This window comes from Myxine glutinosa, chromosome 1, assembly GCF_964187855.1.
Source record: "Myxine glutinosa chromosome 1, kmMyxGlut1.1, whole genome shotgun sequence".
Taxonomy (NCBI): Eukaryota; Metazoa; Chordata; class Myxini; order Myxiniformes; family Myxinidae; genus Myxine; species Myxine glutinosa.
Window position 1 is genome coordinate 215,584,227 of NC_136261.1, and position 14,340 is coordinate 215,598,566.

At 43.4% G+C, this 14,340-nt stretch overlaps 1 protein-coding gene across 1 annotated transcript in view; it reads right to left on the reverse strand.

Annotated features, from left to right (window-relative positions):
* Positions 1–14,340, reverse strand: part of LOC137434906 (uncharacterized) — a 137,943-nt gene that overhangs the window by 25,415 nt on the left and 98,188 nt on the right. The window contains exon 4 of the mRNA XM_068128162.2: positions 1,151–1,206. Within this exon, the coding sequence (XP_067984263.2) occupies positions 1,151–1,206 (56 nt within the window). The remainder of the gene's footprint in view (positions 1–1,150; positions 1,207–14,340) is intronic.

Here is a 14,340-nt window from a genome sequence, read left to right on the forward strand (position 1 = left end):
GCATGATTATCTTGTTTTATACAATCACCGCGCATGATCCCACAACAGGTTTTCTGAAAAAGGGGTTAAAATATAGAGCATGCGAAATATCAAACTTCACAAACATACATTTTCAATTATATCTGTGCTTCGTAAGATAACGAAAAAGCTACAAAGCAAGACTATAAAGTGGGGAAAGTGGGTTGTTAATTTGAGAAATGGGTAGGGGGAGAAATCTGCGGGAAAGCGGGGCAGGAAAATGCACTGTTGAATCGGATAGTTGGGAAAGACAGGGGCAGGAAGCATGTCAGAGAAGTAAATTTGTGAAGTAAAGTTACATGGCGTTTGTGAAACACTATTGCAAAGGATCAGAGGGAACGTCTGTGGGGAAAGCAATGAAATAAATAATACATGGGGTTTGTGAAGTGCCGCTCAGAAGGTTCCAAAGGAATGTCAGGTGGTGGGTTGAAGCAGGGAAGGAAAACATGGGGTCTGTGAAATGCTTTTGGAAAGGATCAGAGGGAGAGTTGGGATGAAGGAAAGCAGGGAAGTACATAAATCTTGCACGGTACTTGTGAAAAGCCATTGGGAAGGATGGGCTTTTACAAGCGGGACAGCGGGCATGACGAGGAAAGTAGGAATTCCAAGAAAGCGAAAAATAAATTCCCCTGCACATGTACGAACAGATACATAATTGTGCTAAACAAATATATATATATATAAAAAAAAAAACACAACTCACCAGAGATGCACTCCAAGCAGCCATCGTAGATATTCAGAAGGAAACGCACAAGGCCGATCACATGCTTCATTAGATGCACTCTGATTGGTTCCGGGCACATTTTCTTTCAATGTTTCTTCGTTTGTAAAGGGCAATTCATTGCGCGTGCATTTTGAATCGGAAGTTGCCCTGGTGACGCATATTTGGTGCTTTTTGCTGCAAAAGTTCACAGTACGACAGTGAAGGCAAACAAAAACAAATGCCTCGAAGTGGGATAAAATTGCAGCATCCTTCTCCCACAAGAATCCCTGGCGTGTCATCAGCCTCACATTAACACTAACTCTGGTTCCTGACATCATAACCTCTGAAATTTAAATTTAATTGTCACCCCATTCCTACCCAATTGCATCAACATTGACATTCTTTAAAAGATTTCCATGGATCACCCACCTGTGAACTCTTTTCAACTTCTTTGCTAGCACTCTCACTTGACTCAATAGCATCTGCTGTGCACACAAACCGATACAAACCTGATCAATTATCTGCTTGTCATTTATCAACACAACAGATCTTCGGCCACATTTCCCTTATTTCATTGCCAGAGAAATGGTGGAAGTTAGCAAATGATGGTTAGTGGATCAGTGGGTACCAAACGTGATTGTTGATTTGTCCTGTTTTGCATCCCATTCTGATTCTGATGTGCAATACTCTGTTACAGAGCGTTGGTGCTGCCGAAGCAGTTTCTTGGCAAAGAGTATCGTGAGTGATTTGATTTTAGTGTTAGGGCAGAAATTGGTAATTTGTTTAGAATGCCAGCAATGGCTCACCAACTCTTCATGAAGGACACCGTGGGATCTTTAACTTCCACCAACTAATTCCGGCGGACGGGACGCCCAGTTTAACGTCCATCCGAGGAACGGCACGGCACATTGATGCCTCGCTCTGCTTGTGAAACACCGAGATGGCAGTTTATAGCTGGGTCGGGATTCAAACCCAGGCTGGACAGCTTAGAGGCTAGTGTGCACCTCTTGGGCCTTGGACATCCCATATGAGCACAAAAATAATGATGCTGGGATCCCATGTTAAAATCTGACATACACTGTTTTGGCTTATCCACTGACAACTAATGCCCTGAATTCATGTTCATGTAGTTCATGTAGTACAATGAGCCTCCTTGTCCATCAGATGATTATACAGCAAAATACCATTAACGTGAAACAGATTTGCTCTTCTCACTCTCTACCGTGATAAATATTCAACTTAACGGGATTCTAAAGAATTTTGTTTATTTATATTTGACAAAGCATACCCAAAGTAGCTTAACAACCTACACATGTTTTAGGAAACAAAAGCACACACAATATTGAATGAGAAAGTTGACATGAAACTTACAGCATGGCGCAAAAGTACATACAAAACACAGAAGGCACTGTGACCCACAACACAGCCGAACTGGCAGAGACTACAGACGGCTTTACAAAAGCACAAGGAAAAAAAAAACATTCCAAAATAAAGCTTAATGCTGGAAATTCTAAAACTAAAGAAAATAAATTACGGACACTTGACTTTGGCAAGATGAAAGCATGGCAGCACAGTACTCCCAAGAGAGCATGGACCAATGGACCATGATGCAACATAGCATTGTGACAAAAATAAAAAAGCACACAAAACAAGCATTCTGAGTATTGCGCTGCAATACATGTCCCCTACCGGCAGTCTGTCGTCCGGAAAACTGTTGGGGAAATTACCGAAGTTCAAAGTGCCATAACTTTGTCAAAAATGATCGAAACGTCATGAAGTTCGAACTTGATCTGTAACTTATCATTAGGAAACCATGTACCAAGTTTGAAATTATTCGCATTAAGAGTTTAGAAAAAAATTCCGGAAAACTGTTCTTCTTTGCGTGATGGACTGACAGACTGACTGACAGACGGAGGGACGGTGTGCAAACCTATAGTCCCCTCCGGTGTACACAGGTAGGGGACTATTAAAGATTTACTTTACAAAACGGAGTGAGTGAAACCAAGGGAAGAAAATCTCCACCATCTGCTCATATCTGGTAATATGTGGACATTGGACACTGTATTTAGCAAAAAACGCGACGCTGTACTGTTTAAAATAATTTTAAAAAGAAGAAGAATAAAAGTGAATGATAATTTGAAGGTGAACGAGATAACTACAGCTGCATTCAGCACAACTCGAGGTGTTCAGAACAAAGGCGAGTGAATATGCAGGCAAATGGAACAGCTGCAACTACATTCCAAAAAGAGTTAAACAAAGCCAAAGCTCTGCATAGCTCTTTTACCCGCACTGTGTGCGATGACATGGCACTAAAGCTCGATCTGAAAGCAAAGGAACCCTCCAAGTAGCAGCCACAGCAAAGTATTCAGCTTACAGCATGTATGATTGTAGAATGATCAAGAAGCATTAACAGTGGAATTGCTCCAGAAGATAAATGAACATTTATTGTGGCATCAGAAGAATGCCTTCATATATGATATGTAATGGAGGGAAAGTATGTTGTATGTATTTTTCATCGACTCCTCTGAAAGATTTAATTGAGGAAGCTGAAACTTTCAGGGATTACTCAGGACAACCTGAACGTGTGTTTTCTGAATTATTATTTTTAACCCATCTAGGTGTTTTTTTCGTTTAGGGGTAAGGGAGTGAAATTGAGAATTACCTGAGCAGGCACTTCTCATTTCCTTAATAAATCAAAAACAAATTTCAGCCTTTTCCCTTAATAAGACATCCAACTGATTGAAACCTGAACCGTACTTCATTAGAGAGAATATATATATATATATATATATATATACACAAACCGCAATATATATATATATATATATATATATATATATATATATATATATATATATATATATATATATATATATATATATATATACAGTATATATATATATATATATGTATATATATATACAGTATATATATATATATATATACAGTATATATATATATATATATGTACAGTATATATATATATATATATATATATGTACAGTATATATATATATATATATATATATGTACAGTATATATATATATATATATATGTATGTATATATATATATATATATATGTATGTATATATATATATATATATATACACAAAGAATTAAGTTAAGCACCCCCCCCCCCCGTTTTTTTACAACCTCGCACATTACAAGTTTGTTGTCGTCAAAACAGTGTAATATACCCATGATATTGCTATATTTTCTGGAGAAGTGATATTATGGTCACATAAAAACATAACAATCATGCCGTTTTCAATATTTTATTCTGAATAATTGAAGGTGAAATTTTTTGGGAATTTTAGGCATATTTTCACCTCAATTTAAGTATGGAGCTATAGGTCCATCACGGACAGTGTGGATGACGTTTATGTTTTCTAACGTACAGTCATTGTTCTGAGAAGACCTCTAGCGATCTTTGCGTCAATAACGTGTGTAGGACCCACGTGATCGGATCACTGACTCAACCAATCACATTTTTTCACTTTGATCACTCAATTTCATCAATGGATAATTGCTAATGTCATACCAATCATTATTTGATCTCACATACCTTAGAATATATGCCAATGTATACATATACACAAAGAATATATATTAGGGGGTGCTTACCTTAATTCGTTGTGTAGGGGTGCTTAACTTAATTCTTTGTGTATATATACACACATATATATAATTCTATATCTATATAAATATAAATAGTAAGGGCATTTTATGAGATATTTCACAAATCTGTTAACTAAATTGTTACCAAAAAATTTCTTCACCAATATGTTTGTAAAGGTGTGTAATAACATGTGTTAAAATGTTGAAGTTCAACTCCCGTGGGAAACCCAGAAAAAAAGCTGTTGAATTCGGGTACCGAAAAATTATTTTCGAGAATTTTTATTTTTTTAAATCGGCCCTTAAGTAACTTATGAGGGGTCAAATAAGGGTTTTTCATGATTCTGAGTTGATTGTTAACATTTATATTTTCACTTTTACATTTACACACAAAGTAGCTTTTATTTCACATACATATATAATACTCAAGAGTTATTTCTCATTCACAATGTCAGAAGTTTCAACAGTCATTGTCTATGTCTTCTTCAGACTCAACAACATCATGACGGGTAGATTTGCCTGCTTTATTATATTCACAGCCTTCAGCCAAATCGGAAGATCAAAGGTCACTATAGCGACCCCAGCACGCCGTATGCACTCTTTCAGAGTGGTGAAGATGGTGTTGAGGTCATTAGGGTCTCCTTCAATAACTGGGAGGAACTCGATCTGTGTGCTCTGCTTTGCATCATTAGCATGGATTCTCTTCATCCAGCCATTCCAGTTGGAGTGTGGGAACTCAGGATCGTTGGCTTTGATCACCCACCCCACTGCCCAGAGTGTGTCACCTGGAGTGAGGAGTGGCTGATCATGAGCCAGGGAGGAGGAAAGCTCAGCGAGGGGGAGAAACATGATCGCGTTCGTTCCTATCTGTTTCCTGTTCGTAAATGGAATAATCTTTACTTCAGTTCCTCTCAGGATCTTAGCTTTGTCGAGTGCCTTCAACTTCACCCGGGGGAAAGCTGCTGTTGTCTGTGGATCTGGCAAAGGTGGTGCCGGAGAGGTGACTTCGATCCAACCCATTGAGTGAAAGGGAGTGTTTCCGTGAATAGAGACAATGTTTAAATCTATATTGTCTCCAACAAACTGAGTGACTGCATTGTTTGTTTCCCCAACCTCCATAAAGACCACCTGATCATTACTTGACAATTCACTTTCACTGGCTGGCACTTTGGCTGTCATCACTGATTGATCCTCAAGCGCAGCATCAACCGCAACCTCATCATTGATCTGTTCATCGATTTCCTCCACAATGGTGTCAAGAGTGCCAGAAGTATCTGGAACATCATCTCCACTCCTACTATTAAGGAAGCAGTATTTGTAGTTTTGTGTCTCCGTGTAAGACTCAGTGTATCCCAGCCGGTGGAACTTGTTGAGCATCCATTTTGACCCAAATCTATGATCAAGTTGTATGGCAAGCCCCATTTGGTGTGGCAATACTCCAGACCGAGGTCGACAGGCCTTAATAAAATTCTGCCCCCAAACGGCAACTCTTTCGTCTGTCTTGACAATCGGTCTCAAGAACATCTGAAGGCTTGCAGGAACAAGTGTCAGCTGACTATCGATGTCAGTCATACTGTGTGTGGTGGGGTATGACTTTGGACCTAAATCAATCAAGGCAATATCATTGGATATGAACTTGAGTGCCGTCTTTATGATCTGAGTCTTCTCATCTCCATGGTCAAGATTAGCATGATGCCCTCGCAGAATATTGTCGGTGCCATCTTTGAGACAGAGTACATCTGCCCTTCTTTCCTGTGTTGTGAAATACAAGGTGTCTTCGTATTTCTCTAGAAGTTTTATCTTTAGCCAATGCTTTGAATAAGAAAGGCTCTTCTCTGGTGACTGATCAAACTCCTGCAGCTTTTCATGGACTTGGTCCATGTTCATTACCCCATGCTCTAATTCTGAGTCTAACCATTCGCAGAATTCAATAAAAACTGCCTCTCGCTCCTCATCAATACTCCTCTGTCCTCTCTTCCTTTTTCCTTCCTCATCAGTCTTAGACAAACTGTCACCTCTCGCAAACATAAGTTTGCATCGCAAATGGTACAGTGTTTCTTCTGCTACCAAGTCGTTGATCCCTTCCAGGCGTCCAGTGACTTCAGTGCCCCAGTCATCCCCGCGACTCCGTGCTGTCTTCAGCAAGCTTGCCTTCAGTGTATCTGCAGTCAAATTATCTGGCACTCTGTATTTCTTTCTAGCTTGTGCTGGATTATTTTTGTAGAGCTGGGCTGGTTGGTTGCAAAGAATGCATACATCCTTATACAGGAGGTCAACTGACTGTGATCTTCTAGAACTGCAGCCAGTTGATGAACTGAACTCACAAGTCATGCGTCTTCTCTTCAACTTTGATGACTCTTTCTCTGCCTTTGATGCTTGAGCTGACTTCTTGGTGGTTGCAACAAAGTTGTTGTACAGATCATTTTTACACTTCTGGTGGTACCTCAGTTTTCCTTCCTTTTGAGCCTCCTTCATACGTTCCACAACAGTAACATTTTCGACAGTTTCTGCTTGTTTCAATAAAGTTGAGTATCCCTTTGGAGTTGCCTGTATGAGCCTTTCAGCTGGTGTATCCGAGCGTGCACAGATGAAGCAATTGAGCACAGGTGGAGTAACGTCTTCATCCATATTGCTAGACTCCATGTCCTGCAAAGTAGAAAATGAGATATATTTAGAAATTATTTTTCCACAAAGGAGTGTCTGTGGTGAAATATAAATGTTAACAATTAACTCAGAATCATGAAAAACCCTTATTTGACCCCTCATAAGTTACTTAAGGGCCGATTTAAAAAAATAAAAATTCTCGAAAATAGTTTTTCGGTACCCGAATTCAACAGCTTTTTTTTCTGGGTTTCCCACGGGAGTTGACCTTCAACATTTTAACACATGTTATTACACACCTTTACAAACATATTGGTGAAGAAATTTTTTGGTAACAATTTAGTTAACAGATTTTCATATGTTTCCCTTACTAAAAACACAGTTTGTGTGTGCGTGTGTGTGTATGTAATGTTACCGATAGACTCCTAAACGGAGAGGCTCACGTACTTGATATTTGGCACAGACATGGCCATTGAGCCTGGGACGAACATGGCTGACCTAAAAATTTATTTCATAATATGCTTTTACCATATTTTTATCTCAGCGCGAAATATTATGACCGGAATCTGACCGGTCGCAGAGCAGCGCGCTGATTCGCTCAGAGCGATCACGTGATGTTCCCTGCCGCCATTAACTCAGTTACGTGTTCGCACGTATTTCAGAGCGAAAAGCAATTGCCTTTTTTCACATTTAAGCGACGAACATTGCCATTCACACCACATAGGTTTTTTTCCCTTTCATCTTTAGATTCATATTTTTTGCCATAACGTAGCGCATTATGGCTCTCTCGAGCTCGAGTTAGCCAATCACCTGGAAGCATGAGGCCACGTTGGCCACGCCCACGACAGGACGCAGAGTTGCAATCGATCGCTCAGAGCGATCACGTGATGTTCCTTGCCGCGCGACTATCTATATATATCACTCAGATCCCTCACAATCGACCACCACCACCTCCTCCTGCAATACTAAATATCACTCAGATCCCTCACAATCGACCACCACCCCCTCCTACAATACTAAATATCACCCAGATCCCTTGGAATCGACCACCACCTCCTCCTACAATACTAAATATCACCCAGATCCCTTGAAATCGACCACCACCTACTCCTCCTGCAATACTAAATATCACTCAGATCCCTCACAATCGACCACCACCACCTCCTACAATACTAAATATCACTCAGATCCCTCACAATCGACCACCACCCCCTCCTACAATACTAAATATCACTCAGAACCCTCACAATCGACCACCATCCCCTCCTACAAGACTAAATATCACCCAGATCCCTTGGAATCGACCACCACCCCCTCCTACAATACTAAATATCACCCAGATCCCTTGGAATCGACCACCACCACCTCCTCCTGCAATACTAAATATCACTCAGATCCCTCACAATCGACCAACACCACCTCCTACAACACTAAATATCACTCAGATCCCTCACAATCGACCACCACCCCCTCCTACAATACTAAATATCACTCATAACCCTCACAATCGACCACCACCCCCTCCTACAATACTAAATATCACCCAGATCCCTTGGAATCGACCACCACCCCCTCCTACAATACTATACATCACTCAGATCCCTTGGAATCGACCACCACCTCCTCCTGCAATACTAAATATCACCCAGATCCCTTGGAATCGACCACCACCTCCTCCTGCAATACTAAATATCACCCAGATCCCTTGGAATCGACCACCACCTCCTCCTACAATACTATATATCACTCAGATCCCTTGGAATCGACCACCACCTCCTCCTACAATACTATATATCACTCAGATCCCTTGGAATCGACCACCACCTCCTCCTGCAATACTAAATATCACCCAGATCCCTTGGAATCGACCACCACCCCCTCCTACAATACTAAATATCACCCAGATCCCTTGGAATCGACCACCACCTCCTCCTACAATACTATATATCACTCAGATCCCTTGGAATCGACCACCACCTCCTCCTGCAATACTAAATATCACTCAGATCCCTTGGAATCGACCACCACCTCCTCCTACAATACTATATATCACTCAGATCCCTTGGAATCGACCACCACCTCCTCCTACAATACTATATATCACTCAGATCCCTTGGAATCGACCACCACCTCCTCCTGCAATACTAAATATCACCCAGATCCCTTGGAATCGACCACCACCCCCTCCTACAATACTAAATATCACCCAGATCCCTTGGAATCGACCACCACCTCCTCCTACAATACTATATATCACTCATATCCCTTGGAATCGACCACCACCTCCTCCTCCAATACTAAATATCACCCAGATCCCTTGGAATCGACCACCACCCCCTCCTACAATACTATATATCACTCAGATCCCTTGGAATCGACCACCACCTCCTCCTACAATACTATATATCACTCAGCTCCCTTGGAATCGACCACCACCTCCTCCTGCAATACTAAATATCACCCAGATCCCTTGGAATCGACCACCACCCCCTCCTACAATACTAAATATCACCCAGATCCCTTGGAATCGAACACCACCTCCTCCTACAATACTATATATCACTCAGATCCCTTGGAATCGACCACCACCTCCTCTTGCAATACTAAATATCACCCAGATCCCTTGGAATCGACCACCACCCCCTCCTACAATACTATATATCACTCAGATCCCTTGGAATCGACCACCACCTCCTCCTACAATACTAAATATCACCCAGATCCCTTGGAATCGACCACCACACCCTCCTACAATACTATATATCACTCAGATCCCTTGGAGTCGACCACCACCTCTTCCTGCAATCTATATATATAAAACACAGTTTGTGTGTGTGTGTGTGTGTGTGTGTGTGTGTGTGTGTGTGTGTGTGTGTGTGTGTGTGTGTGTGTGTGTGTAATGTTACCGATAGACTCCTAAACGGAGAGGCTTACGTGCTTGATATTTGGCATAGACATGGCCATTGAGCCTGGGACGAACATGGCCGAACTCAAAATATTTGACGATCCATATTTTTTATTCATATTTACCTCAGCGCATTTCAGCGCACGGAATCAACGGAATCAGAGCAGGTGGGCGCTGATTCGCTCAGAGCGATCACATGATGACGCTATGACGCTATGAACGCTATGACGCTATGAAAAAAAAAATCGCTATGACGCTGTGAAACGCTATGAAACGCGATGACGCTATGAAACGCTATGAAGCTATGAACGGGATGAACGATATGACGCTATGAAAAATAAAATCGCTATGACGCTATGAAACGCTATGAACGCGATGACGCTATGAAACGCCATGAACGCGATGAAACTATGACCGCTATGAACGATATGACGCTATGAAAAAAAAAATCGCTATGACGCTATGAAACGCGAAGAACGATATGAACGCTATGAAGATGAAAAATGTTCCATCTGTCCCCTGAAGAATGGTATTCAGTCATATTCTATAACACCTTTTTCTTCTTCTTCTATAAAAGGATGCTTTCGACTTGCTCACCAAATCTATTCATTCCCAAAAAAAATTCCATCTCTTATAGTGCATCTTTCATTCATTCCCTAAACTCTCCAGAACTCCACCCATCCTTCAGCATCCTCAAACGTATTTTTGACTCGAAGGTCGCAAGAATCTCATTTTGCAAGAAATGTTCGTTTCCCATTAATCGTACATTTTTCAAAATCCAATCTCACCCCTCCCCTCCAAATCTTCCCCATCACCCATCCCTTTCAAATCTTCCCCCTTGCCCCTCCCCTCCAAATCTTCCCCATCACCCATCCCTTTCAGATCTCCCCCCTTGCCCCTTCCCTCCTAAACTCCCCCCACACCCCTCCCCTCTGATACCCTCCCCCACTCCTCCCCTCCTAGACTCCCCTCTCACCCCTCCTCCTCAAAGCGTCCTCCCCGCTTCTTCCCCCTTCCAACTCTCACCTTCAGCTCCCTCAACCTTCTGCCTCACTCTTCCCCCTCCTCAAACAACACCTCACTGCGCCTCACCCAATCACCATCAAACCTTTTGTCCGCCCCATACTTCCCTTTCTCCAAGCTGTTCTGAAATCTCTGACGCACCTTCAACAGCTCTCCCTACCTCTTCCTCCTCTTCCACATCATACCGTACCGCTCCCCCCCCCCCCCTGTTCTGTATCCGATGCTCCCCCTTCCTCTTCTTTAACAGTATGGACCTCAAACATCCGGGGCCTTCGCTCAAACTTGACTGATCTCTCCATACAGGTTGCTTCTGACAAACCAGACGTGATCTGCTTAACAGAAACTTTCCTCCTTCATGATGTCTCTGATTCCTTGGTATCTCTCCCAGGTTACTCCCTCCTCCGGTATGATAGACCTGAGCCTCGTCCTGGAGGGGGGGTTGCTATCTTTATAAAAAACTCTCTTCCTCACTCGCCCTGCACTGCCCTCTCTCCACCTCACCCCCAGGAATACCTTTGGCTACGGCTTCCCCTTCGCTCCCACCTTTTGTTCATATGTGTGTTGTACCGTCCACCAAACAGTGATGACTCCATCTACATCTCGCTGTCTGATAACATGGACCAACTTCTATCTACCCATCCCAACTCTCTCTTCCTCATATGTGGTGATTTCAATTGTCACCATGCCAGTTGGCTGGGTGTGGGTACCTCTCTCACCAGCCATGGCTCTTCAGCAAAGGACTTCTGTGACTCACTGGGACTGACACAATCTATCAATTTCCCGACCCGGATCTCAATCAATGGAGCATCTTCTCTTCTGGACTTGGTTATGACTAACTTCCCTGAAAATGTCTGCTGCTCTTCTTCTGCTCCAATCGGCTCTTCTGATCATGTGCTTGTTAAAGTGGACATCTCTCTGACCATTCTCAGAGAGCCTCCTCAGCGTCGACGGGTCTGGCATTTCACTCAGGCCAACTGGCATGGTCTTCAAGCAGCCATCAATCATCTGGACTGGTCTCCCATCTCTACCGCCTCTGACATCAACTCATCCTGGAAATTCTTCCAAAGTAAACTGCTCTCTCTCATGCACAGATTTATCCCATCTCGTCTTCAGTTGTCATACCCTTCCTCCCGTCCTGGTACACGGCATCTTGTGGTGAGGCTATTGCCCAGAAACAACTTGCTTTCGTCTCCTGGAAAGCAAATCCAACGGAAGGAAATCTCATTTCCTTTCACAAAGCCCGAAACAAGTGTGTGTCCACCCTCAGGAGAGCCAGGAAACAATATCTATCCGTTCTCAGGACAAAACTCTCTTATCTGTCTCCCTCTTCCAAATCCTGGTGGCGTCTGGTCAAATCTGTTTCTGGTGTTTGTTCCCCCTCCATCCCCTCCCTCACCTCAAACGGCCACACGGCTGACTCCGCGCGTGAAAAAGCTGAATGCCTCAACTCTGTGTTTGCCTCTAAATCTTGTGTCCCAAACCCATCCCTCTCTGTACCCACCGTACCCAGTCGTACCCAGCTGCTCCTGGACTCTGTGTCCTTTCCTCCTGACAAGGTGGAAAAGTTTCTGTCAACCCTCGACTCTGATTCTGCAACTGGACCTGACGGCATCAGCCCACGGGTCCTAAAATCTTGTTCTTCCGCTCTTTCACTCCCTCTCTCTGTTCTCTTCACACTCTCGTTTGCTCAAGGTCATCTGCCATCTGCTTGGAAATCTGCCAACATCACCGCTTTGCACAAAAAAGGTGCAAAAACAGATCCTAGCAACTACAGACCAATCAGCCTTCTCTCAATTATCAGTAAAGTCATGGAATCCATCATTGCTTCAGATATGAAATCTTTCCTCTTCTCCAATGGCTTGATCTCTGATCATCAATTTGGTTTCAGACCTGGTCACTCTACTCTGGACATGCTGCTTCTGCTTTCTCAGCAATGGATGGAGGTCCTCAATGCCAAACAGGAAATTCGAGCTGTCTCCCTTGACATATCACGTGCCTTCGATACGGTCTGGCACCCCGCCCTGCTCACCAAACTCTCCTCTGTTGGTATCCATGGAAATCTCCACGCATGGCTGGCGGACTTCCTCTCTAGTCGTAGTCAACGTGTGGCGCTGAATGGGTTTCTCTCATCTCCTCTTCCTGTTCAGGCTGGAGTTCCCCAAGGCAGTGTTCTGGGCCCTGTGCTTTTTCTGGTCTTCATCAATGATCTCCCCGACTCTCTTGAAAATCCTCTCTATCTCTTTGCTGATGACTCTACTCTCTGTCGCTCCATTCTTCATCCCTCAGATCGACAGTCTGCAGCCTCCTCACTCTCTGCAGACCTGGACAAAATCACAGACTGGGCAAACAAGTGGAACATGTCTTTCAATCCTGACAAATCTCACACTCTTACAATGTCTCTCCGAAAAGACCGACTGGACAACCCTCCCATCTACTTTCTGAATAATCCTCTCCAAGAAGTTCTGTCACTCAAACTTTTGGGTCTCACTATCTGCCATGATCTTTCCTGGGAAAACCACATTTCAAATCTGGCCTCCAAAGCCAGTCGCTGACTGGGCATCCTCCGTCGTGCGAAGTCCTTCCTTGGCACACCTGAGCTCCTCACCACGTACAAGGCTTTCATCCGCAGCTCAATGGAATACTGCTCTCCCCTCTGGGCTGGTGCTCCTGCCTCACACCTAGCTCGTCTTCACGCTGTTGAAAGCAAAGCATTCAGAATCATTGGAATCTCCCGCGATGAAGCTAACTCCAAGGGCCTTTCACTCACTCACCGCAGGCAGGTTGGTGGTCTTTCCGTCTTCTACCGACTCCTCTCTGGCCTTGCCCCCCCAGCTCTCTCTGGGCTCTGTCCCGCAAATATTCCTACAGGTCGCACAAGATCTGCCTGCAACCCTCTTATGGTTAAACTGCCAAAATCAAGACTCTGCTCACCTTCGCTCCTTCATTCCTCTTTTCTCCCGCCTCTGGAACAAACTCCCTCACTCTCTTCAATCCCACTCCACCCTCCAGGTCTTTAAAACAGCTGTTCACCACCATCTCTTATCTTCCCCCATCCAAAACCTTGATCTTTTCTATCCCCGATAATTTCACCCCAATTCCACTTTTTGAAATACCAACTTCTGACCTGGAAGTCCTTGGTGTCCTTGTGTTTTATACTTCTCCCACCCCCCACCCCCCCCACCCCTTCCCACGCCTCCTCCCCCCGAGCCCTCTCCCTCCCACACATCTCCCTGCTCTCAAATGTTGTGTGCTCTCAAGTGTTTGTGTGCTTCCCATTCTCTTGTCTTCCGCTCCCTCTTTTTATATATTTTGTTTGTCTGGTTGATTTGTTTGTGAAGTAAATGTCAGCTCTTTCACGAGCCTCGATTCAGTATACAAAAAAAAAAAAAAAAAACGCTATGACACTATGAACGCTATGACGCTATGAAAAAAAAAATCGCTATGACGCTATGAAACGCTATGAACGCTATGAC